At 41.8% G+C, this 27285-nt stretch overlaps 1 protein-coding gene across 1 annotated transcript in view; it reads right to left on the bottom strand.

Moving 5' to 3' along the window:
• The window catches only part of GALNTL6 (polypeptide N-acetylgalactosaminyltransferase like 6), a 1243223-nt gene that overhangs the window by 18572 nt on the left and 1197366 nt on the right, over nt 1–27285 (bottom strand). Inside the window, exon 11 of the mRNA XM_004766106.2 lies at nt 8837–8953. Coding sequence (XP_004766163.1) covers nt 8837–8953 — 117 coding nt within the window. The remainder of the gene's footprint in view (nt 1–8836; nt 8954–27285) is intronic.

Raw genomic sequence — 27285 nt, 5'->3', positions numbered from 1 at the left:
CAGTGAACTTAATTTGGAGAGTCTGGAGAGCAAGGGTGGGAGAGGTCTTTTTAACAATGTGGAATTTGTGCTTTGTGATTTACCAGAAAAGAACTCCATCTAGGCATAGTGGAGGTGTTGAAAAAGGGCACCTATCACAGAGCCCTGTAGAAGCAACAGGGTCACCTTTGGTCTGCCAAAAAATACAAGTGAGGAGTTTCCAATTTGGTACCAGGAGAAATAATGCCATACCAGGATGGCATGGAAAGAAAGGGGCGGAGGAGCATGGCAAGGGGGAAGACGAGGGAAGGGGAAGGAGGAAAACACGCTCTTTAAGGAAGCTCTTTACAAATTCTTCATTTGGATAAAATGTTACTGGATCAAATGCTATGCAGTTAGCTCAAAGAAGGAGATTAACTGGAAGAAGAGCAGAGCCGAATTGAGCTGGATGGAGGCTCAATTGGAATGGAAGCCAAGCTTAATGAAGTCAAGAAGAGGCAAATTAATTTTCTGGGGCTGTTATGAGTAATTCAGCAGGGCAACGTAAAATGTTTTGGGCTGTAAACACCAGGAAGAGACACAGTCTACCCACATACACAAATTCCTCCTCCCCAGAGGAAAACAGAAGCTTCAGGAAAGGATATTTAAGCTTACTGCATTTAATGGACTCTGTTATTCTATCCATTCTACCCTACCATTCGATTATTTGAAAAATGCTACCTTGGAGACACTGAGTGGATTTTAGAATATATTGAATTAAGAGGGGAAAAAAAAAAAAAAACCTCTTCTATAAGGGAAGGGTATTTTCTTGAGTTGGAGCTTGTCCACCATCTGAGGAATTTGGTAGGAGAAATCCTCAAGGAAATGGGAAACAGAGTAGATGAGCCCTCTGCTCTCTTCCAGTTCTAAAATCTCAATGAGATTATGTAAGTCTTACAATGGGATGGACTTAAGGTGGCCTTTGTGAAGCCAAGCTGTGAGCTGCCAGATAAAGAGCCGTCCTGTTGACAGAAGAGCCAACGAGATGCTGAGCTGCGCATAGACGATGCACTTGGCCCCCACCAGGTCGTCCGAATATTTCAGTTTTTCCCTCCTACCTGGGTAAGAAAATGTAGAGACTCCAGCAAAATACCAGGAGTGGCTACCACATACAGTGACATGGGGGGAGCAGACTGCAGAAAACTTGAAAACACGGGGCTAAGGAGTGGGGAGAAAATCGCAAAGACATGCTGTAAATCAGACATAGGAAAGTGGATTGCCTGCGTAATGGGGAGTGAGTGTCCTCTATTTACCTGGAAGACAGGACACAAGAGAATGCTTTAACGAGAAGGACAAGGGTTTTAGGTGAGGCATGTGAAATAGATTCATGAAGAAATACTGTGTTGGGCGCCTGGGTGGCTCAGTGGGTTAAGCCGCTGCCTTCGGCTCAGGTCATGATCTCAGGGTCCTGGGATCAAGTCCCACATCGGGCTTTCTGCTCAGCGGGGAGCCTGCTTCCCTCTCTCTCTCTCTCTCTCTCTGCCTGCCTCTCTGTCTACTTGTGATTTCTTTCTGTCAAATAAATAAATAAAATCTTAAAAAAAAAAAAAGAAATACTGTGTAGTCCTTTTTCCTACGGTTCCTCCTCCCCCCATTTCATGGTGGACTGAGCCGTTTTTTAGATTCATTTAAATTTAAATCCCATGCAGGACAATAACTTATCAAGGAAAAATGTCGATCAGCTAGGTATTTCTGATTTCAACACTTTCTTCAAATCAGAACTGACTTGTCCCTTGGTTTCTGAAATACTGGGTTCCTCTTATCCTGTTCCTCTGTTTTGCTCATGTCCATCTTGTATCTGTCTTCGATGCAGGTTCTGCTCAGGGTTCTCCCTTGGACCTTGTCCTCTACCCCTTCTGTGTATGCTCAGTCCAGGTCCCGCGAGTACGCTGATAACTTATCATCTGTGATGTGTCCAACTCCGTGTAGAACTGCCCACCTGCATGCCCCATGGACATCTCAAATTCAAAATATCCTAAATTCAATTAGTTTTCTTTCCTTCTAAGCCTGCTCCTACTCTTTTATTTTGCTTTAGCTGGTGGTCATAGTATTCACTTGCCAACCTGGAAGTCTTTCCTCTTTTAACCCCTTGGTTTCCCTCACCCTCATTATTTAATCACTTAGCAAGTCTTGAACGCTTTCGTCTCCGAATATTGCTGGAAGTCGTCCCTTCCGCTCTATCTCTACTACCTTTGCTCTCAATATTTCTTGTCTGGACTACTGAAATGACTCCCTGATTGGTGTCTTTCCTGTCTTCCTTCACAACCTTTTGACTATGTTACCTCTTGGCCTGAATTCTCAGCGTGTTTTCATATCATGCTCAGAGAACACAATAAAAACTCTTTAATGATGCGGGAAATAGAGGTGGAAGAGAAATTATTAAGTGTCCTTAGTACCTACAGCTTACTACTGACAAGTCCTTGAAACAGGCGGAGTGACATTCCTCTAGGGACTCAGCTGCCTCCATGCTGACTGCTTGCTAAGGGCAAAAGGAAACCTAGCCTGACCCCCACACCCTCAATCCCCAACCTTGATTCTGGATCCTGTAAGTCTACTTTAACATATAAAAATTCTTTTGGAAACTTCATTTATCTCTAAACCCTCCAAGATACATGTTGGCAATCATCCCCAAGCATGTGGGGCACCGATATACATCTGAAGGGTTTCATGACTGAGGGTTTATAAGACAGTAATAGATGACCTTTCTCCAACAATAGCTAGCCCGCTCAAGGTCCTGGAAACCTTGCTTCCAAATTTCTTAGTGACTTCCGCTATCCCTAACCCCCTCCCGACGTGAGAGTATATAATCATCCGTTCCTCATGACCCCGGTGCAGCTCTTTCTGCCCATGGGTCCCGTCCCCGTGCCTTAATAAAACCACTTTTTGCACCAAAGATGTCTCAAGAATTCTTTCTTGGCTGTCAGCTTTGACCTGTCTTTCCTACATCATTAACTTATAAAGCATTTCCCACAATCTGGCCTTCGCCATTTTCCCCAGCTGCATCCCTTTTCCCTTAGTGGATGTTTCAGCAACAACAAAACATTTGGAAGTTGCTAAGAGAGTGAATCTTAGCAGTTCTCATCACCAGAAAAACAAATCCTGTGACTCTGAATGGTGATGTGTGTGAGCTAGATTTGCTCTAGTGATCACTTTGCAATATGTACAAATACCGAATCATTATGTTGTATGACTGAAGCTAATATAATGTCGTATGCCAATGATATCTCAATTCAAAAACATTTGTGGTTCCTTGCACTAATCAGGCTATATTTTCCCTTCTGTGACTTTGTTCATGAGACTTTTTTGTGGTCAGGAGGCCAACATGCAGCCAACCTAGCTCATGCTTACCAGTTCTGTGAGATTCAGTCCAGGGGCCAGGTGTGGGGGAAGGAGCAGAGAGGGAGAGAATCTCATATAGGGCTCTATCTTATAACACTGAGATCCTGACCTGAGCTGAAATGGAGTACCACGCTCAACTGGCTGAGCCACCCAGGCCCCTTGGCTTAAATATCCATTCTTCCTTCCTTCCTTCCTTCTTTCTTTCTTTTTAAAATATTTATATATTTGGGGTGCCTGGGTGGCTCAGTGGGTTAAAGCCTCTGCCTTCGGCTCAGGTCATGATCCCAGGCTCCTGGGATCGAGCCCCGCATCGGGCTCTCTGCTCAGCGGAGAGCCTGCTTCCTCCTCTCCCTCTCTGCCTGCCTCTCTGCCTACTTGTAATCTCTGCCTGTCAAATAAATAAATAAATAATCTTAAAAAAAATAAAAAAATAAATAAAATATTTATATATTTATTGGAGGGAAAGAAGAGTGAGTGAGTGGAGGGGGCAGAGGAGAGAATCTTCAAGCAGTCTGCCCTGCTGAGCGGGGACCCCGATGCAGGGCTCCATCCCACCACCCTTGAGACTAGTACCTGAGCCGGAACAGGGTTAGATGCCTAACTGACTGAGCCACCCAGGTGCCCCACCTTATGTCTTCTTTTATAGACAGTCTTTTTTTTTTTTTTTTACTTTTTGCTTTCTTAATTTCTACTTTTCTAATTTTTTAACTAAAGGAATGAGTGAAGTACAAAAGAATTCCTGTGTTAAAGCAAACATCAACAAATTCTTCTCTTGATGGACTTATTCACCTATTGTCCCAATTATACCCCAGGGTTCCTTAGGTGACTTTTATTTCTCGTTGCTAGGTTTGTCGTTAGAGTGCGATAATCATTTTCAGATTTGTGGGTTGGTTGTTAGCTGGGGGTCTCCATAGAGTTTCATGCTTTATCATCATCACCATCATATCATCCTGATTATGTAGTGATGACTTTCCTGCACCCCAAGAGATGTTTCCAGATTATATCAACTGCTCTATTCTTCTGCACCTACCTTTAGCTAAAATTTGTCTCTCTTATGTCGCAGAAGTGCTTTCTTTTGCCATTTATCTCATCCTGATGGCCATGTCAATCCAATCAGGCACCAAGCCTTTCATTCATTAGGCACACTTTCTCCCGAGCAATTTTGTAGAACCAGACACAAGCAGACATTATGAATGTATTTTCATCGTCTGTATTTTATGATGCTATTGTGACATTTATAGTTTGTCTCTTATTCTTGGGCTGGTTCTTACTGATGGAAGGATTAGATTTCATTCAGGTTTCCTGTGCAAAAACTTGATTTTTTTCAACCTCAAATCCTCAGTTTTAGAGTAAATTGATGTTAATCTCCCCACTTGCTGCTTTTAAGTGATACTTTTAAATATAGATCCAGAGTGATACAGAACTTGTACTTCTTCAGTTTACTGTCAGCCTGGTATCGTGTAAGTAAGCTCAGCTAGACTTAGTACTGCAAATACACTTAGCACCTTGATTTTGCTACTTGATTTGAGAAGACTGAGAATATTTTCCTCTCCGTGGGTGGTTCTATTTTATTTCCTTATTATGTGGTTGGCAGAAATCTGAGCAAGTGCACGTTGCAGTTGGTCCCAGCTTTGTTCTGTTCTGCGAGTGAGGCTGTGGGTCCCAGCACCGGTCCTTTACCACGTGCACCGACTTGCTCCCATCTCTGTGCCCACGTGCCTCTCTGGGTCTCGCGAAGGGAGCATTCAGTCGGCTTCCTCAGCGGCAGGAAGGTCTGTGTGGCCACAGTACTAGCCCCAGCATGAGACCAGAGCCTGCTGCCTGGCCCGAACTGTTGGCCACTGAAGGCATTCCTTCCTCCCTTGCCCTCTCACTTGGAGTCCTAATGGCATTTGGAGGGTATCCTTTCCAGACCTTACAGTCTTATTAAGTTCTCTTTGCTTTTTCTTTCTCGGTCCCTAAAGGAAGCTGAAAGCGAGCACACAATGCTACAGTGATCCCAAACAGCTAAATAGAAGGCCCTTGGAAAAAATGAATCACACAAATTGCTTCCTTCACAGAAGCCAAATTAGACAGCACTGGTGTTCTGCAACAAGAGGCATTTTCTTGTCAAGGCGCTTCCGTAGATGATCCTTTATTTCCCATGTAACTATTTTGTTTATTCATTTGTGTTTTATTTTTGCCATTTGTTAAAAAGGATCATTTCAACTCTAATAAGTGCCCCTTGTGGATTCTTTAAATGCTTTTGAATAAAAAAGAATACCTATAATTTTCCTTCTCTGATATACTCTTTTTTCACTCAGGCATTTTAATCAAAACGGAGGAGAATGAGTCTTAATTCATGTAAGTCATTGAGTAATACAGTGAATAAAGCTTATAGCTAATTATTGGGGAAAAAAGCAGCTTGTAATGTTTTAATCACCAAGTGAATATATGGTGATATGTATTTCAAAGATGATTCATTTTTTTACCTCCTGTCAACTTTGTTTAATCTCCCCATAGCTCTGTTTTTAGAATCTCTAGAGACCAGGAATCTTTTTAAAGAGCTGTATTAACTGGTATTTTTGTGCCTCATAGTTTCTGCTTGTCTGGTGCTGCCCTCTGGTGACCATTTCTTGAATTACATGATGTAGATTTTAACAGTTCAGCATGAAGAGGGGAAATATACCAACCATTTTTAAAGTGTATGCAATATAGTCGGTTTTATTTATATTTATTTTTCAGCTGTCACATAAAATCTGTGGTCCAGAGCATATTTAAATCTAGGACATTCCAGAAGACAGAATTATGAAACCTGATTCAGGCATTCAGGCAAGGCATACTTCTCATCGGCTGGCTGGCTACCCGTGTTTCCTGGTTGGGCTGCACAGGGGCGGTAGAGAGGAATTCAGCCCAACAGACATAGATTTTCCATCTGGCATGCTTCTTTTTCTTTTTTCTTTAAAAAAGTATCCTTTCTACTCTAAATGTGGGTCCTCCTGATAGGCCTCTGAAGCCTTTTCTCTTGCTCCCAGGCTGAAGTCAGAATTGCTTCTTGGAGGTGACAGGCCAGACTCTTCCTCACATTCTGGTAACAGCCCTGTGGTGTTTACTAAAGAAGATCGGGGAAGGAGGGGCAAGTCAGCTTTTGCTGATATTTCATTCCTATTCACAAATCCTGGAGCTGCAGAGTCTTTTTTTAATTTTAATTTTTATTTATTTTCTTATTTTTTAATGTGTTATGTTAGTCACCGTAAAATACATCATTAGTTTTTGATGCAATGTTCCAAGATTCATTTTTTATGTACAATTCCCAGGGCTCCATGCAATACATACCCTCATTGTCATACGGTTTCACCTACTTGCGGAGCATAAGGAATAACATGGAAGACATTAGGAGAAGGAAAGGAAAAGTGAATTGGGGGAAATCGGAGGCAGAGGTGAACCATGAAAGACTATTTTTATTTTTTTAAGATTTTATTTATTTATTTGACAGAGAGCAGGAGAGCAGCAGAGGGAGTGTGGGACTCATTCCTAGGACCCCAGGATCATGACCTGAGCCGAAGGCAGACGCTTAGCCAACTGAGCCACCCAGGGCTCCCGCAGAGCCTTCTCTAAAACCAACCTGATAAGCGTCTGCATCCTGCAGGATATATTTGAGTGAATGATAAATAGTATTTGGTTTTGGAAGCTGCCTTGGACCTGAGAGAGATTTCTAATTTGGTGTTAGTATAAAGTGATCCGGGGGAGAAAATGTCATAAAGCAGAAGGGAAAGTACATTGATTTTGCCCCTACCACACGTGCTACATGCTGGTGTATGTAGACAAGATTTATTCTGTTGTGAATATTATTGTCCCTATTCAGAGGTGGAGAAACTCCAGCTTAGAGAGATGTAACAATTTCACAAGGTCACACAGATTATGGTGGCTGAAATCTAGGTTGGCCTCACTTCAAGGCCCATGATCCTTCTGGAACACCATGAGGCTGTGGATCAGAGTGGAAGGACCAGATGACCCATCGAGGCAGGGCAGTGTGGGTTCATGGACTGACGGTGTTAATTTCGGACTGTGCTGTGTGCCGGCTTCATCGTCGCTTTCCCGGACCATGCTGGCTCTGTACTGTAGTGTCAGCTGCGTGCGGGGTCAGATGGGACAGTAGGGGGCGGACAGGGAGGAACCAGCACTGCGGAGCTCAGCCTATCTGAGCAGCTCAGCAAGATCCTAGGCTGGGCATGATTTGTCTTCATTGGTTTCATATACAAGATGGATACTGAGGAATAGAGCAATAGGACAGAACTCAAGCCTTCGTGGAAACTGCTTGTCTCCTGTTTTCAGGTTTCATAAGAGAGGCATTCTGGGCAATTCTGGGAAACAAAGCACAGGCAGTTTATACTGTGCTGAACGTGAGATGTGGCCTTTTGTAGAGGGAGACAGAGGAGTAGGATAGGGAAGGAGCTTTAACTGTATCTGTAAATTTTATTCTTTTGAAAAATATGGCACTAGCTGCAGATAGTTATGAAGTCAGTGAAATGAGTGGGTGAAGGTGTGCTCTAATTTTTTTTATAGTTTCCTATTTGATTTCTTGAAAGACTTTATTTCTTTCTCAGGGAAAGCACACAAGCAAGGGGAGCGGCAGAGGCGGAGGGAGAAGCAGAGTCCCTGCAGAGCAAGAAACCTGATAGGAAGCTCTATCCCAGGACCCTGAGATCGTGACCTGAGCTGAAGGCAGAGGCTTAACCCACTGAGCCACCCAGATGTTTCCCCCATTTGATTTTTCATTATCAAAAGTTAAGACAATAAAAAGGGATGGACACAACTCTACCCACTATCCTGTCTCTTTTGCAAGTGACACGGTGTGGGGCAAGTCCCTTACAAGGACCATCAGGGGGTCAGGAGTCGCAAGTCACTTCATAAACAGAATTGCACTAAAACGCTTTTCAATCAAAGGCAACAATAAGTTCTAAAGGATTCCAGGAAGTCCGGGTTGGCCTGTTACCGCCTCAAAGTCATCCTTCATGTGTAGGATTACAGACTGCTACAGCCCAAGACGCTTATGTAAAGTCTCCTTTTCAAAATATCGCCAGAGGGGAAAATAAGATTAGATAAAAGTCACAAAAAAACTTACAAAATAAAAAGAGTCTTTCAATAAAACTGTGACATTTAGCTGGAAGATCACATGGCACTCTATAGGCTTTTCGTGGTTTGAAGACGAAAGAAAGAAAACAGAAGCCTGAGACGTTTCTACCATCCTTTCTCCTATGTAAAGCACATTTCTGTACAGGATCTCAGCTGATTATCACAGCTGCTCGGAGATGGAGCCGAAACCAAGGAGGTAAGTAATTGGCTGAACAACAGAGCTGGTTGGTGGGAGCAAGGACCACGACCTGTGGGTCCTGTATGCCTGGGTTAGAAATCTGTCTTCACTGCCCGCCTCCCTGCCTGCCTCAGCCCTGCTGGCTCCCAGCACCTCCGGTTGCTGACCTTGGGGTTGCTGACCTACCTGTTCGTGAGACCACGTCCTTTCGGAACCGTCCTTCACGCAGATGTCCAGCCTCAGTTCGGTGCCGGTGGCCCCGTGCTTGCTGTCGACGCAGAGATTTGCTGCCAGGTTTCGAATCTGTGGACAGAAGAAAGAATGAGCGTGGGGCTAGTTTTTCTGGCACCCCTAGCTCCCGGCAATCTTGGTGTAGATTCAGTAGTTCTCTTTGTAATCTATTTGAGAAAGAGAGAGAGAGAGACTGCACATAGGTGCCTGAGCAGGGGAAGGGGCAGCAGAAGGGGGAGAAGCAGGCTCCCCGCGGAGCAGGGAGCGGAATGCGGGGCTCCCTCCCAGGACCCTGAGGTCATGACACCAGGCGAAGGGAGACACTTAACCGACTGAGCCCCCACCCCCGGCGCCCCTCAGTAGCTGTCTTTTTGATTACATGATTCCCGAACCATGTTTTGAATTTATATGCAACGTGTGGAGCAAAATCAGGGAGTTAAATATAACAAGGCCTAGTGGGCATGTCAAGGAACGTGAGATGGTTGAGGAGCAAGACTGCAGCTGGTGGACCAGCGAAGGACCACGCGACAACGCCACACGGGGAGAAGCCTGGCTCGGGACTCCCGGAAACTGGCGGTTTCTTTCTTCAGGGAGTTCTTAGCTTGGAATTTGTTATATTCTTGCTCCAGAGCATCTTCTGCCATTTCTGTCTCAGCTGGGAGAGAGACATCCAATGGGAAGCAGGTGACGCATGTTGTGTGTGATGGAAGAGAAGGAATCACAGAGCACCGCACGGTTCTCTGAAGGGTGTAGGGACCGGGATGGTCCAGGCAAACCCGGACGTGGTCCCCACACCACGTCTGGGTTTGCCTGGACCATCCCGGTCTCCACCCGTGGTCATAGTGTAGCATTTCTCCTAGGGCCCCCTAGAGCATTAACAAAATAAGAAAGATGGTACTACCGGTGCCATGTTATGCTGGAAGAGGATTCTCTATGTAAAGTCTGAACTTGGACAAGTCGTCGAATGAGGAAAAAAAATGACAATTTTTTACAATAATCTTATTTTTTTTAAAGATTTTATTTATTTATTTGACAGAGAGAAATCACAAGTAGATGGAGAGGCAGGCAGAGAGAGAGAGAGAGAGAGAGGGAAGCAGGCTCCCTGCCGAGCAGAGAGCCCGATACGGGACTCGATCTCAGGACCCTGAGATCATGACCTGAGCCGAAGGCAGCGGCTTAACCCATTGAGCCACCCAGGTGCCCCTACAATGATCTTATTAATACTGATATAAGGAACTGAGTAGTTAGGGGTGGGTGAAGAATGGACTATGAAAAGTGTCAAGATCAGAAATGGTAACAGGAGTTGAGGCCATGCGCAGGTGTCGCTTTGTCAAGTCTGCCTGTTCCAGGATTTCCATGATCCTGAAGACCTCGAAACCCCGCCCCCGCATCATAGAGATGGTTGGTGTTTATGGTTTGTTACTTAGCAGTCAACGTTTAGCTAAGCTCAGCGATCTCAGTCCTTTTCATGCTTTTATATAGTCCGGGATTATAATAATCCCTTTAGGTATTGTTAAGAATGGAAACAAGAACAGGATGTACTCAGGTGATAATTTTAGTCAAGGCTCTTTTGCCGAGAATGAGCAGATGAGTAAGGAGTCGGTCCGGGGCAGAAGGATGACAGAAGCAGGCCTGTTGCTACTGGGATCAGGGCAAGAGGTAGAGAGAAGGTTGTCATGAAATATAGTGAGGGTCGTGAAAGGAATAAATGAGGCCAGAAGGGGATTGTGGAGGGCGGAGTGATGTCTTATTTCACTTACTGTAGGAGAAGAGTTTGGTATGTCATTCAGGAGGAGCCAATGTGGTAGGTATAGTGTCCTTATTCAGGGAATTTAACAACAATGGGGTGGGGGGGTTCATCATCTAATTTTGGACCCCGATGTTCAGGCTCTCTGCCCTCCAGTGCCAGGGGAATGTGAAATAATGTAGGACACATGGTAACAGTTCTTAACCTAGTTCCGTCTATAGACCTGTCAGGGAATCCAAGGAAAGCTATGGCTACTTTGACAGTAACAAAGTAAGCAACAAAGCTGTAAGTGGATACACATCAGAACTTCTCTGTTCATTTTCCTGGAACCTACAGACTCCACGTTTGAACCCTGAATTAGGGAAAACACATTCCACCTGCTCCTTGAAAACTCCGTGTCCCCTTCCTCCTGGTAGGGTGGGAAATCCCAAGAGCCAGGTAATGACCTCAGCAGCTGTCGACGCTCCCCGGATTAGCTCTCACTTCTCTTTCTCTGCCTTCTTGAAATAAGCACCAGGGAGGAATTTCTGTGTGGAATCCAGGGAGCCACACTTCAAATCAGCCTTTTGTAAAAAATCAATTCCTTGGTGTATGATTGAGTTTCTTTGGTGAACTAGAAGCACCCAGAAGGTCAAAAGTTTGCTTTTTCTGTCACTGACTTGAGTCTGGCACACTCTGCAAAGCTCCCCTTTGATCTCCTTATCTGCACCAGGGGTATTCGTTTTCTAAAGCTGTCTCTAGCCCGGGAGCTGCCTGCCTGAACCCTGGGCAGGACTCGCTTTCCACTGTTGGACCGTGTAAGTCAGAGACACGCTCTTCTTAGAGAACCAGTGTCGGTGTGGGCCAAAGACACCTTCAGGGCACTATTGTTCCTTCTACTTGAGTCCAGGAGCTCTGAACCACATTTAGGAGAACAGCAGCTGCCAGTGTTTTTTGGCCGCTTGGCCACGGAGGGAGAAGTGCGCCCTTCTCTGTCAGCTGGCGTGGCGCTCGCTCACCCAAGGGGCTCTGGCTGCTCTTGGAAAAGGTGGACATCAAGAAGAGAAGAACATACACAAGCCAGGGACGCCAAGTGGCCAATCTGCCAAACCTGCCTGCAGATACACACCAAACCCCATCCGAGAGCCTCATTTTGGTTTCTAAATGCTATGAGCTTGAAGGGCTCTGGCAGGGCTGGAGGAGATCATTTTCTAAACTCTTGAATTTTCTACATTCTCACTCCAAAGGCATCTGCATAGACAATGGGATAAACTGCTTTGGAAGCCAACTTTCAAGTTTCAAGGGCGTAATTGTCTACATCTGTGTAAATTCCAGCCTGTAGTGGTGCCAGAGAAGAAAATGTTAGGGAATGTAGGGTAAGGTAGCCCCTGGCGTCAAGCCTGCTACCTGGTCATTCGCGCTCGTTTCTCTCTTCCTTTTCATTTTATCCTAAGCACTTTGGCACATACTCTTGTCTCTCCTCTTCTCACAAACACAACTCCGTCAACCCCGTATGGACGACAAACTGATGGCTGCCAGAGGGGAGAGGGGTGTGGGGTTGGGGGAAAAGGTGAAGAGCAGTGGGAGATATAGGCCTCCAGTTTTGGAATGAACAAGTCATGGGAATAAAAGGCAGAGCCTAAGGGATATAGACAATGATACAGTAATAGTGACATATTGGGACAGATGGGAGTGACACTCACCGTAAATACAGCTGAATATATAAACTATGTTGTATACCTGAAACTGATGTAACATTGTGTGTCAACCACATGCAAATGAAATGAAATGAAATGAAATAAACAGTTGAATAAAATTCCAATAGAACGAATTCTATTTATTTATTTGAATAAAATTAAAAAATGGAGATAAGAAAATTTATAAATGGTTTATGCTTTTTCAGCACGGGCTCTGTATCTGGCCGAAAGCAAAGCAGTTCACACACAGGCACACACCCAAATCTAGGACACAGAACACCGAGTAAATCTATGACAGAATAGATCCTATTCATGCTTTATTCCTTTGATGTCCAGCTTTAGGGCTTGGCATCATTGAAATTGTGTCAAGAAATCCTGAGAGACACTGAACAGGATTAGAAAGTTAGGTAGTGCTTGACTAGGAATGGGTGGGAAGCTGGAGAGAAATGGGGGGAAAGGGAATCATTATGTATGACAGGATTACAGAGATAATCTCCTTCTGGGCGAGGCTTAGGGAAAGGTCTGGCAGAGAGTAAAGAATGTCTTAGATAGACAAGAGAAGTCAGTCTCAGCGTGACCATTTTTTTGCCCACTCCCCAACACAGGAAGTTTTTAAAAAGAGGTCCCAGAGGAGTGTGGTATAAATAGATTAGCTAGTAGGTGTGGGATTGCTTATTGCATTGGTTGTTAAAGAGAGACTAGGTTCGGGGCGCCTGGGTGGCTCAGTGGGTTAAGCCTCTGCCTTCGGCTCGGGTTGTGGTCTCAGGGTCCTGGGTTCGACCCCTCTCTGCTCAGTGAGGAGCCTGCTTCCTCCTCTCTCTCTCTGCCTGCCTCCCTGCCTACCTGTGATCTCTCTCTCTCTTCTGTCAAATAAATAAATAAAATCTTAAAAAGAGAGAGAGAGAGAGACTAGGTTCAGTTTAACAAATGAGAGAGCATGGTTTGCTAATTTCCCCCTTACCAGGGACTTTGAAGTAAGAAGTAGTGGATTATTATTCATTCAACGAATTTTTTTTTACCAATGACCTGCTATCCAAGATGCTTTACCACATGCTGGGTCCACAGTGAAAAATAATAAGGCATCACTTCTGGGGGTGGGGTGGGGTGGGGTATGTGAAATGGGCAGAGAGGGTCAAAAGGCAGACTTCCAGTTACAAAATAAATAAGTTCTGGGAATATAATATACAGCACAGGTGACTATAGTTGAGAATACTGTGTTGTATGTTTGAAAGTTGCTAAGAAGGTGCCTGGGTGGCTCAGTGGGTTAAGCCACTGCCTTTGGCTCAGGTCATGATCTTGGGGTCCTGGGATCGAGTCCCGCATTGGGCTTTCTGCTCGGCAGGGAGCCTGCTTCCTCCTCTCTCTCTGCCTGCCTCTCCGTCTACTTGTGATCTCTGTCAAATAAACAAATAAAATCTTCAAAAAAAAAAAAAAAAGAAAGTTGCTAAGAGAGTAGATCTTAAAAGTTCTCATAAGGAAAAAATTGTAACAACATGTGGTGATAGATGTTACCTAGACTTACCATGGTGATCATTTCATAATATATACAAATAACCAAATCATTATGTTGAGCAGCTGAAATTAATGTAATGTTTTACGTCAATTATATCTCAATTAAAAAAACTTGATACAAATAAATTTGAACTTAACAACCACCACCACAACAAAATCGGCCTCCTCCTCTGTGCGGTTTGAGGTCTAGAGGACATCAGGGAGCACCTGAAAGGCTTGAGGCTCCCAATACTTCTGGCCGTGAATTTTTAATATGGCAAAAGGAATCAAGATGCTTCTTTTTCTGGACTGGGGTTGGATTTAGAAATCAAATTCGTGTGCTGAGCTAGAAAGAGAGAAGATGGTAGGGGAGTATGGAGAGAGAACTGAGTGGAGACGGAGCAGGTCAGTCACAAAAACAGGTTCCCCTTCACCTCGCCATGTATTCCTTTTAAAAGCTCAATTCGTCCATTTCTAAAAAGTCAGCCGTTAAGGAGTGCCCCTGAATGAAAGGTGCTTTGAGAAGTACTGAAGGAGATCCCAGGACAAAAGAAAAATAGCTCCTGTTTCCAAGTTGCCTACAGTTCTAATGGGGAGACAGCACTCCGAAGTTTTTGTTAGATGACTAAATGCTAAGTGAGGACTGAAGAGCAAATGGTCAGTTCTGAGCAAGACAGCTTTGGGCACTTAGAACTGAGGACATTGGAAAGGAGCTCGAGAGGACATTGGAAAGGAGCTCGAGGGGATGCGTGGAATTGAATCTTGAGAGTGAAATGACAGAGGGGCACTCTAGCCTCAGGGATCAGAAATGAACCTGTATGTGGAGAGTTCATGGTGCAAGGAAATGGCACAGAATCGTGGCTCAGCGTGAGGTCTGTAAAATGAGGACAGTTGAGCCTCAGAGGGTGGCTGGGAAGATTGAACTGATACATGCAAAGTGCTTAGCACAGTGTTAGCTACTATTTATTTGCTTATTTATTTTCTCAGCTGTCTCAACTATGGTGGTACATGTGGTGACGCCACAGTCAGATACCATTTCTGTTATACAGTGAGATGTCTCACAGGCACTTCAAATACAAGGAGACGGCCACTGATGAACCTGTGGCCCACCACTCAAGACCTATTCTTTAGTCCTGATCACCTGATCATCTTGATGTTAGAAGCAGACATCCAAGATCTCTGCGGGGCAGCTTGGATGTCACCTTAGACACTTCACATCTTGCCTTCAGCCCCAATTAGCTGTCTGTTGATTCTGACCCTTAATACTGAATGCCCTACTCCTTTCTTCTCCTTTCCAGTCTCCCAGGCCTTCAACATCTCCTCGTGGGCTTTAAAAAAAAATTGTAGTAAAATGTACATAATATGAAGTTTGCCATTTTCACCATTTTTAAGTATAAAATTCAATAGCATTAGTACATTCAAAATTCTGTGTAACCGTCACCAGGACGTCCAAGACTGTTTTCATCCCCCAAAATAGCAACTCTGTAACCATTAAGCAATGACTTCCCCACTTCCCCCACCTCTGGTAGCCTCTATTCTACTGACTCTATAAATTTTCCTATTTCTCCAGGGAGAGGGGCAGAAGGAGAGAGAGAGAGAGAGAATCTCAAGTAGACTCCCTGTTCCATGTGAGAGCCCTCCATGGGGCTCGCTCTTACAACCCTGAGCCCAAATCAGGAGTTGGATGCTTAAGCAACTGAGCCACCTGGGTGCCCCTGAATTTGCCTATTTTAGATACCTCAGATAGGTAGATCCACACCATGTTTGTCCTTTTGTGTCATGCTTATTTCACTTAACATAATGTTTTCAAGGTTCATCCACATTATAGCATAAGTTAGAACTTTGTTTCTTTTTAAGGTTGAATGATATCATATCATATGTAATATACATATTAGTATTAATATACATATATATCAGATTTTGCTGTCTCTTCACCCATTGATAGACACTAGGCTTGTTTCCACCTTTTGGCTATTGTAAAAAATGATGCTGTGACCATTGGCATACAGATGTCTGTTGGCTTACTCGTTTTCAGTTCTTTGGGGTATATCCCTCAGAGTGGAATTGACTGAGTCAGATGGCAATTCTAGGTTATCTTTTTGAGAAACCACTGTTTTCCCTAGTGGCCACACCATTGTACATTCCTACCAGCAATGTACAATGGTTCCAATTTCTTCATATCCTTGCCAATGCTTCTTGTTTTCTGGTTTTGATAATAACCAGTCTAGTGGGTCCAAAGTGATATCTCTTTGTAGTTTTGATTACATTTCCCTAATGACTAATGATATGGAATGCCTTTTCATGATTTTATCCAGTATTTGTATGTCCTGTATGGAAAAATGTCATGTAAGTCCTCTACCCTTTTTGAACTGGGTTTTTGTTGTTGTTGTTGAAATGTAGGAGTTTCAAGAAACATTCAGGACATTAATCTCATCAGATATATGGTTTGCAAATGTTTCCTCCAATTTTGCAGATTGCCTTTCCTTCTGTTGATAGTGTCTTTTGGTACACAAATGTTTCTATTTTTAATCAAATTCAATTTACCCATTTTTATTTTTGTTGCTTCTTTTTGGGGTCATATTTAAGGAACCGTTGCCAAACCCAATGTTGTGAAGATTTCCCCCTAAGTTTTATTTTAAGAATTCTGTGTTCTTATGTTTAGGAGTGATCCACTTGGAGTTAAAATTTGGGTATAAGATAAAGTTCCAACCTCATTCTTTTGCATGTGGATGTATTAGTTCGCTAGGACTGCTTGTAACAAGGTACTATCAACCGGGTGGCTTAAGCAGCATCAATTTATTGTATCGCAGTTTTAGAAGCTGGAATTGTGAGCTCAGGGTGTTGGCAGGGTTGATTCATTCTGAGGGCTGTGAGGCAGACTATGTTTGATGCCTCTCTCCCAGCTTCTAGTTAATGGCAAACTTTGACACTTTTTGTCCTATAGATGCATTGCCCTGATTTCCCCCTTGATGCTTACATGGCATTCTCCTTTTATGCTTGTCTGTATCCAAGTTTTCTATTTTTAAAAAAAATATTTTATTTATTTATTTGACAGGCAGAGATCACAAGTAGGCAGAGAGGCAGGCAGAGAGAGAGAGAGAGAGAGAGAGAGAGAAGCAGGCTCCCCGCTGAGCAGAGAGCCCGATGCGGGGCTCGATCCCAGGACCCCGAGATCATGACCCGAGCTGAAGGCAGAGGATTTAACCACTGAGCCACCCAGGCGCCCCCAAGTTTTCTATTTTTGTAAGGACACCAGTTATATTGGATTAGAGGCCTACTCTAATATGACATCATCTTTATTAATTACAACTGCAACAACTCTCTTTCCAAATAAGGTTACATTCTGAGGTGCTCGGGATTAGGATTTCAATATATGAGTTTTGGGGAACATGACTCACTAACAGTGGGTATCCAGTCTTCCCAGCATGATTTGTTCCCTCCCCATTGAGTGATCTTGGTACTCTTGTCAAGAAAAGAATTGACTATGTAAGTGAGGGTTTATTTTTGGGTTCTCTATTTTCTTCCATTTGTTGATGTATCTGTCCTTAGCCATTACTACACTTTCCCCCACCAGCTTTATTGAGATATTATTGATATATTAATATATGTTATTACTATATAATATGTGAAATGATTACTACAATAAGGTTAGTTAACACCTCTATTCCCTCACGTAATTATCTTTTTGAAGGGGCTGATAACATTTAAGATTTACTCCTTTAACAACTTTCAAGATATAATACAGTATTGCTAATTCTAGCTGCTATGCTGTACATCAGATCCCTAGAACTCACCCTTCCAGCTGGAGGTTTGTGTCTTTTGATCAACATTTCCTATTTCTCCTACTGCCCAGGCCCTGGTAACCACCATTTCATTCTTTATTTTTATGAGGTAAGTTTTTTTAGATTCCACACAAAAGTGAGAGCATACAGCATTTGTCTTTGTCTGACTTATCTCAGACTCTCTCTCTCTACCTCTCTCTCTCTATATATATATATGATATATATATGATATGTATATATCATATTTTCTTTATCCTTTTGTCCATCAATGGGCATTTAGGTTGTTTCTGTGTCTTGGCTGCTGTGAATAATGCTGCAATGAACATGGGATGCAGATATCTCTTTGAGAGAGTGATTTCATTTCCTTTGGTTATATACCCAAAAGTAGGACTGCTGGATCATAATGAATAGCACACTTTTTGGATTACTGTAGCTTTGTGTTAAGATTCAAAATCAGGAAGTGTGGGTTCTTCAACTTTGTTCTTCTTTTTCCATATTGTTTTGGCTCTTCATGAGATGTTAGGAGGAGTTTTCTGATGCTACAAAAACACCATTGGAGTTTTGCTAGAGATCACAATGAGTCCCTAAATTTCTTTGAGTAGTACTGGCAAACTTTTTGGGTAGTATTAACAATATGGTTTTCTAATCCACAAACGTATAAGATGTCTTTCCATTTATCTCAGTATTTTAAAATTTTCTTCAGTGTACAAATATTTTCCCTCATTAGTTAAATTTACTCTTGAATGAATTTTTTTAGAGAGAAATATAATGTATGTAAGAGCACAGATTGTGGAATTTTAGTTTAGATTTTAATCATTTACTAGCTGCTATGTGATTTTAGCCAAGTTACTTAACTTCTTTTTGTCTTAGTTTCCTCTTCAATAAAGTGAAGGTAATTACAATACTTACTTGGTAAATTGGATGTGAAGATTAAGTGATATTATATATGGTGCTCACATTAGTGTCTGGCCCATATTAAGTGCTCAAAATGTTAGCTTATGGTACTACTGGTAGTAGTAGTATTGGGATGCAGTGAGCAATGAGACTGAGGAGGTAGAATTATGAAGGGCCTTGAATATTAAAATAAGGAATCTAGATCTTGTTCTGTTGGCAAACAGAATTATTAGATCTTGAGAAGAAAAACTTGGTTTAGTTTTAAATTAAAAACGTGTTAGTGGGAAAGACAGATGGAGAATTATGTAGTTGTAAACATGCGCTGTAGTTCTAATTGATGAGAATCTGTACTATGTAGTGATTGTGATAGAATATATGTATGTATTAAAAGAAGAGATGTATTCTAGACACATTGTTCAGACAGCATTCACTGGTCTTGACAAGTGCACGCAGATAATGAAGAAGACGTGCTGAGTTTGAGGTGTCTTTGTGGCATCCACACAATGACATCCAGAAATCTGGAGTTTAGAAGATAGGCAAGAGCAAGAAATATGGATTTGAAAATTACCTACTATGCCGACTATTAATATATTGCCTCTCAACTTCAAATTCATTTCTCTTTTTCTTGCTTTGTGATACTCAAGATGGACGCTGTGGACATCTTTCCTTTCCAGCAGCTGCAGTTTTAGGTTCCACTCATAGAGGGTGCTGGAGAGACACTAAAAGGCAGAGCCGGAAGAAGTCTCACTCTTTTCCATTGTGTAGGTGCTGATTTTCCATATCATAGTCAGTAAATTGGTATGTAGAGTAAGTTGGAAGAAAGTAGCCCTCACCTGAGGGGTCCTCATAGTTTAGTAGAGGCTGCTGCCTGCGGTCTCTTTACCGCCACAAGCCAAATGGAATCAAATGAAACTTGACTCTCAACCTTGGTGGGGAAAGAAGTTTCTGAGTTCCTGCCTTGATCACATCCCCTCAGCTCACATCCCCACATACTTTAAGAAGTTGCTGCTTCTGTACTCTTTAGAGTCTATGTTTTACCTCTTTTACTAGGTTGTAATTTTCTTTATATTAAAATTTCCTTGTTGTAATTACTGGTATCATTTCTGGCTCCTGACCCACCCCTGACTGATGCAGCAACATATGAGTAATAATTGAAGTCATACAAGGATATGATAGCACATAAGTAAAACATATGAAGAAGATGGGATGGAATTCTGGGGAATGCGTTCTTTGGGAAGACGGCAAAGAAAGAGTAGTGAGGAAAAAGAAAGGGAGAGTAAAGGAAGGACTAGAATGAAGACAGCAAAAAGAGTTTCAAGAAGTGGGTGGGAGAGTCAATAGCATCAAATCTCTTAGATTCGTCCAGTAGGAGGAGGACTGGAAGAGGCTGCTGGATTTGACAGGAAGTCGCTGGCGGCCCTTGCCAAGGACAAGTTCTGTGGTGTGGTAACAGGCAGGGGACAGATTGCCCAGTGAGTTGAAGAAAATTGGGAGGTGAAAGTTCAAGCCACAAATGGAAGCTTCCCTCTTTTTTAAAAGAGGGAGCAGAGAGGGGGAGGGGCAAAGGGAGAAGGAGAGAAAGAGTTCTAACCCTAAGCAGGCTCCACGCTACCGAGGGAGGGGCTCAATCCCAGGATCCGGAGATCACGGTCTGAGCCAAAATCAAGAGTCAAGATGCTCAACCAACTGAGCCACCCAGATGCCGCTGGAAGCTTCTCTTTCAAGAAGCTTGACAGTAAGGGGAAAAAACAGAACCAAAAAACCCAACATTTTGAAGGATAGGGAGACTTGAGACTACAATTACATATAAATCCTGCTCTAATTCATTTGAGACTCAAAACATTTTTTTGAAGTGTTTTTAGAAACTAAAAACATAAATATATAAATAGAAAACATTAGAAGTGCTTTCATTATCCTTGTGGGACCTTTTGCTTTTTAAGGTTTGGTCTCATGGCCATCACACCATTTTTGCTTGAACGGACCCATTCCATCTCTGCTCTGTCCTCCTGGCGTACAATGACTGCTGGCAGAGACCAACTACTGCCTTTCCTTGAAATTATGCCCACAGAGATTTTCTTCCTAGCTTATGTACATTTTCCTCTTCTGAATTTACCATAAATGTAATTGTTTTGGCATCTCTTTCTTGCCCTGGGACTTACTAGAACGACTCATTTCAGAAGCCTGGCTTACATTATGCAAGAAAAAGCTGAGCCTGTGGCAGAAATATTACCGTAGGGCCTTCAGATTTGTATGTGTTCTGCTCTAAATAGTCTTTTTCTAAAACTATGTCCCACAACTTGAAGTATTGTGAGTATTGTTTGTGAAACATATCCAGCATCAGAATAGAACTTTTAGGCTAAGTGTTATTTGCCAACAACAATTTGATTCTCACAAACATATACAGAGGAAGATTTGTATAAATAAGCCACTTTTTGTTGGGCTTAAGATAAGCAACTCTTTCCTAATAGAAGGAAAAAAAAATTATAGTACTTACTTCATACTCAACTGAGTGCTTTCACAACCATTTATTTGCTTCTAAATCTGTACCACCACCATGCTTTGCATCCATACACATTTGCAGTTGAGGCTCTTAGATAGTAAGTGGTTTGTCTAAGATTACAAAACCAATAGATAGAGGGCAGGATTTGTACCCATGTCTCTCATTCCTAGACCTGTGATCTTTATCCTCTATTGTGGTAATGGTTATAATTAATTCACCAGAACAGTGCAATTTTGGGTGTTAAATCCATGGCAAATGCTTTACTGAGCTCAAAGGAATATATGAAGATTAAAGAAGGCTACGAATCCTTGGGTTTAGAAAAGAAGTGATCCCAGTCCAAAATTGAGTTGGGGTCTAGATCTAGATAGAGTGTCTGATCTAGATAGAAGGGCTGAAGCAGGGTTAGAAATAAAGACACTCAGGAAACTTTGGTAAAGCCCTTGGCCAAGCCAATGGATGAAGAAGTGACAATTCATTGAGGCCCATGACTAAAAGGAAATATGTGGTTCCCCATAGTGACTGGACTCTAGGAAGGCTGCAGTGGTATGACTGAAGGAACCATGGGGGATCAGGAGAAGAAATCCTTTCCTGACCTTTGAATGAGACTCTAGCTTTTAGATTTGAATTTCTTAAAAATCCATTTTCCCAAATGTCAGAAAATGGAAGAATATTGACAACTTTATTCTGACACATACAGTTGACTAGAAAATACCTTCTTTTGTGTCCAACAACCAGTTTTATCCTTTGTTAAGTACAGAACATGGACCAGCTTTGTTGTTTTGAACCCATAAACGTGTAAGTCTGAAGGCTTAGAAACTATGAATTTTTTTAGTCTGGATTTCTTTCCTTAAGTTCTGATGTTGGAATTTCATAAAGTCAAGGAAAGAATTGTTTTGGCATTGAGACATTGTCTGATGAGGGAATGACAATAACTGGTTTGGCCAAACAAAGAGTTTTGAAAGCTCAGGTGATAATTATTCATGTTTTGGTATGAATTATACACACATGTGTAATGAGATAAATGATACATTACCTGTAAGAAACATGAAAGAAGACATTTTTAAAAAGTTGTAAGGAGGGGTGCCTGGGTGGCTTAGTTGGGTAAGCATCTGCCTTTGGCTCAGGTCATGATCCCAGGGTCCTGGGATTGAGTCCTGCATTGGGCTGTCTGTTTAGCGGGGAGCCTGCTTCTCCCTCTCCCTCTAACCCTGCTCATGTGCTCTCTCTTTCTCTTTTTCTCTCATTCTCTCTCTCAAATAAATAGATTTTTAAAAATCATTAAAAAAGAGTTGTAAGGAGTAATTTAGGAGATGAAGAGATTTACTTGGGTCCTCTTTCTCCCTACAATTTATAAGACCCAGATGAGTAAATTAAAGATGGACAGCAGGAGGGAAAATAAAATCCAAAGAAAACGTTATAGTGAGAGTTTGAGATTATCTACGGGAAAATTTGTCAAAGGGATATCTGAAAATCAGGAAAGGCATTTTAAATCAGGAGTTACTGTGAGCTTTCCTGTGTTCTGTGGAGGGAAGGAATCACCAGGAAGAGCTATTCCCACACTGCTAATAACACTAATTGCACCTGTGTCAAGTGGTTTGAAAGCAGGAAATACTGCTTTGAAGGCAAATTCAAACCACAGGAGGAGCTGGCTTGGGGGCTGTGAAGGCACTGTGGGATTCAGCCCGAGATTGTGAGAAGAAATCCCAGAATAGACTGGAGCCATAAAGTGTTAGTCATCATAGATGATAGATCATAGTCATCATAGATCACTCAGAAAACAACATGGAGACATCTCCTCAGACTGAGCCACATTGGGCTGGGCAAGCACCTCATCTTTTAATGAACGTCTTGACATTTAATGTTCCTTTCATTTTTTTTTTTTCTGGAGTGCTATTTTGTGAATATTAACACTTCTCCCAATGGTTAGATTCATCTATGAATTGCCAATAAATCTAAGACTTGCTCCAGTTCCAGTATAATAGTGAAAAGCCGCTTTCAGTGTTATCCCCAAAGCCAAGGGCATTAAAAATAAAGCAACTTCTTAACGTTTGAAAAACGACTCACACAACACAGTATCTAGATAAAAATAATTTTTCCTTCAAATTCAGGTCAGATTGTTGAAATGTGGACAGGTTTAAAAGCTTGTCTAATATAGAGATGTTAAGCTCTTGTGTAAAATTTAAAACCGCTAGTTAATGAAGATCTGCAATCAAAATTATGGGTTGATTCTGAGAAGGATGTGACCCTTGGACCCTGGACAGGATTGCAGCAAAATCCCTGAGACACATGATAATCTATGGGCTTTTAAAGTTCTCTGGAGAAGTAGAATCTCTTGAACTCATTCTTGAATTTAATAGCCATCCCTCTAAGGAAGGTCAACAAATTGTCCTTATTTTCACATAAGATAATTCAGGGTCTGAGTTTTCTATTGTAAATTTCATCACTGTTAAACACAATCAGCATATTAAAAGAGGCAACTTGGGTCTTTAAGGGAAAAAAATGGTGGAAATGTTGAATTGCATTTGGGATACTAAGCTATAATGTAATATTTATAAAATATTTCATGGTATAATTACTTCCCTGCAATGTTTCTCTGTGGACCATATATTATGAAACCGTATCCTTTCCATTTTGTAGGATACACAACTGAGTAGTAGTAAAAAATATTTCCACCCTCTTTCTTACCTCCTGCTGCAAAAGCATATAAATGGGGAAATAAAATAGTGATATTTGAAGGCCTAGCCTGAAATTTCAGAGCCACACTGATGAGCATTCCATCACTGTGTCCTGTAGTAAAGAAATTAATGCAAAACTATTTAATAAAGACTACTGATTGATTGTTCCTATAAAAAAGTAAATGTACTCCCTTTAAACCAGGGACATCCGATAGTCCACCCTGGGGCTCCATCTTATGTAAGACATAATGTAACGATCTCAAGATGCTTGGATCCTCCAGCCAACTTTCTGAACAATAACCTTATATCTACTTTTAATCTAAGCATTTTATATAATGTTCCTCTTCTCAAATTAACCGTCAGTGCAGTTAATAATATTCAATGGATGGATAGTTCTGAGAATGAACAGGTTGAAGCTTGATAAAATTGTGATATGAATGGTGGTTGTTCAAAGCCAAGAGTTATCCCTTCTCTGGGAGAGAGTAAAACTATATTTCTCCATGAAAATAAAGCAGAACAAAAATCACAACAAAATAATGTAAAACAAAACAACCGAGTTCTCAGAAAAACAACAGTCTAGCTCCAGTCTAGTGAGTGTGGCTACATTAACAACCTAAACAGACAGTCCAGGCAGTTTCAAGCGAAATTCAGGGAAGCCCCATATTGTGTAGGAGCCTTCGGGAGGCCAGCAAGGGCTGGCTTCTGGTCTTTGGCAGGGACCTGCTGTGTTACCCCAAACCTATGAAGCTCTCCTGGGGGGAGGCTATGCCTCCAACGTTTCTGTAACCCCAGAACCTAGTATAGCTTTTGGTATAAAATATATTAGTCAGCTAGGGCAAAATACCACAGACTGGGGGCCTTCAACAAGAGAAATTTATTTCTCAGTTCTAGAAGCTGGAAGTCAAAGATTAAGATGTTGTCAGGGTTCATTTCTTCTGAGGCTTCAGGCTTCAAGGCTTGAAGATGGCTGCCTTCTTGCAATATCCTCATATGGCCTTTTCTCTATCTGTCAGCACTCCTGGTGTCTCTTCTTATAAGAACACCAGTCCTTTTGGGATAGGGCCATGCTGACGACCTCATTTAACCTTGTTTACTTCCTCTATATCCAAATATAGTTATATTGCTGAAGGGTTAGGGCTTCAATATATGAATTTTGTGGGGCACAATTCAGTCCTTACCATACAGTACTTATGCAAGAACTTCCTTTTAAATAAAGAAGACAGGGACACCTGGGTGGCTCAGTTGGTTGGACGACTGCCTTCGGCTCAGGTCATGATCCTGGATTCCCGGGATCGAGTCCCACATCGGGCTCCCGGCTCCACGGGGAGTCTGCTTCTCTCTCTGACCTTCTCCTCGCTCATGATCTCTCTCACTGTCTCTCTCAAATAAATAAATAAATAAGCTTTAAAATAAATAAATAAAGAAAGAAAGAAAGAAAGAAAGAAGACAGTTAACTACTTTTCTTGCTAGATTCTCTGCTGATGAATATGAAGGGCCACAATGGCAGTTCTTTATAATTATTCTTGCAATTGATCTTAGAGTTTCTCCAAAGAAACTTCTCCAAAGATTGTATTTTTCAGATGACTTAGAAGGAATTTATTGCTCGAAAATTTTGTTAGCTGTTTCCTATTCACTTTCCATACTACTTACATTCTAGGCCTAGTGAGGAGATTGCTAGACTCTCAAAGCCACTTGCTTACATTCATCTCTCAAATCCTTACCAAAATCCTGACTCATCTCTTTTTATTCCTGGAATTAGGTCATGGGCAAAACTCCAGCAGTGACTTCTTTGAGCCACAGGTGGTCCTCCAGCTGAATGAGGTACTTGCCTCATTTATATTTTGAGCCTTGTTTTAATCTTTTCATTCAAGGTTGTCAGTGTCATTTTATGTCAGTGATATTAAGCTTTTTTCTGAGTCACAGTCTCTTCTTGAGAATCTGATGAAAGCTATGGACTTTCCAGAAAATTGTATACACATACAGACATGAAGTTTGACAAACAAAGTATCCTTGCTTTATATATCTGGTGGCCTGAAAAATCTGTTTTACATGTTTATCACATTTACTGATTTTTTTCTACTTCCAACAAAGAGACACACAAGAGCTCAGAACTTGCTTTTTGGAGTGTATGTGAGATACTTTCCCTGTACTGATGTGCATTAGTAGACAAGAAAATGGTTATAGTTTTTGCTTTAAAAAACAAAACAAAAACAGAACACAACTGAGAGATATCTCATGCACAAAACAATTATTCTCAATCATTCTCTTGTATGATTGAGGTATATGTTGCCTCCTCAATCCATATGTAATGCAAATCAGAGTTTCAATGACTGTAAATAATAGTAACTAACCTTTTATTGAGAGTTTGCTGTCTTAGACCTTATGCAATGTGCTTTCTATAGATTATTCCATTTGATCATCACATTTGTTACAGCAGCTACAGGAAACTCATATCTTTTGCTTTCCTCATTGCAAAATATTATTACTTCTATTTTGCAAAGAGGAAACCAAAAGATATGAGTTTCCTATAGCTGCTATAACAAATGACCACAAACCTGGTAACTTAAAACAATAGATATGTATTCTCTCTCAGTTGTGAAGGCCAGAAGTCCAAAATCAAGCTGTTGGCTGACCTGTGCTCCCTCCAGAAGCTCTAGGGGAGATTTTGTCCATGCTTCCTCCAGTTTCTGATAGAGGCTGGCATTTCTTGGCTTGTGGCTGCTCACTCCAATGTCTGCCACTGTCCTCACATGGCCTTCTCTCTGTGTTGCTTCTCTGTGTGTCTGTTCTAAGGACATCTGTCTTTGGATTTAGGATCCACCTAGATAGTTCAGGATGATCCAAGATCCTTAACTTAATTTAACTGCAAAGACCCTGTTTCCAAATGAAATCATATTCATAGGCTCTGGGAATTAAAATGTGGGCATACTATTTTGTGGGCCATCCCTCAACCTGCTACACAAGCAATTGATACAAGTCAGTGGTAGATCTAGGATTCCAACTGTTATGTTAGGGCTTCAAGAAAGCCCCACACTTATTAACTGTAGATTTCAATGTCTCCTCTTGGCTTCCTCTCAGAGTTGCAGTGTTACCATGTGCTGGCTGGCCACTGAGGTCAGGGCTCAGTCTGGTAGCAGTCTCAGTTCTAGTAGAACCATGAACCTGACGTACATAAAGAAACAGAGGTGAGCCGGGATCATCACTTCAGGAGCACAATGTTGACCTCAAGTTTCCTTCCCTGAATTGTGGGGTAGGATACCCCATGGAGACTGTGACATGGGAACAGAAGAAAGAGGTCTCGGGGGAGCCAGAGAAGCCTATTAAACTGTGGCTGGGACCTGCCTGGGCAGAAGGGCAGTGCTTTGCTGGAAATATTTTACTAAAATACTATGCATGCTGAAAGAAATTAAAAAAGACATAAATAAGTGGAATGATATCCCATGTTCAAAGATTGGAAAACAATACTGTTATCAATATTAACTAATGTGACTTACAGAGTCTGCAATTCCTATCAATACCTCAATGATATATTTTGCAAAAATAAAAAAAAATACTTAATTAATATGAAATCTCAAGAGGTCTTAAATAGTCAACATAATCTTGAAAAAGAAGAAGAAAGTTGGGAGATTTATGCTTCCT

The sequence above is a fragment of the Mustela putorius genome, unplaced genomic scaffold (assembly GCF_011764305.1).
Source record: "Mustela putorius furo isolate JIRA1106 unplaced genomic scaffold, ASM1176430v1.1 tig00000682_pilon_pilon_pilon, whole genome shotgun sequence".
Taxonomy (NCBI): domain Eukaryota; kingdom Metazoa; phylum Chordata; class Mammalia; order Carnivora; family Mustelidae; genus Mustela; species Mustela putorius.
This window is presented reverse-complemented; position numbering and strand designations above follow the sequence as displayed.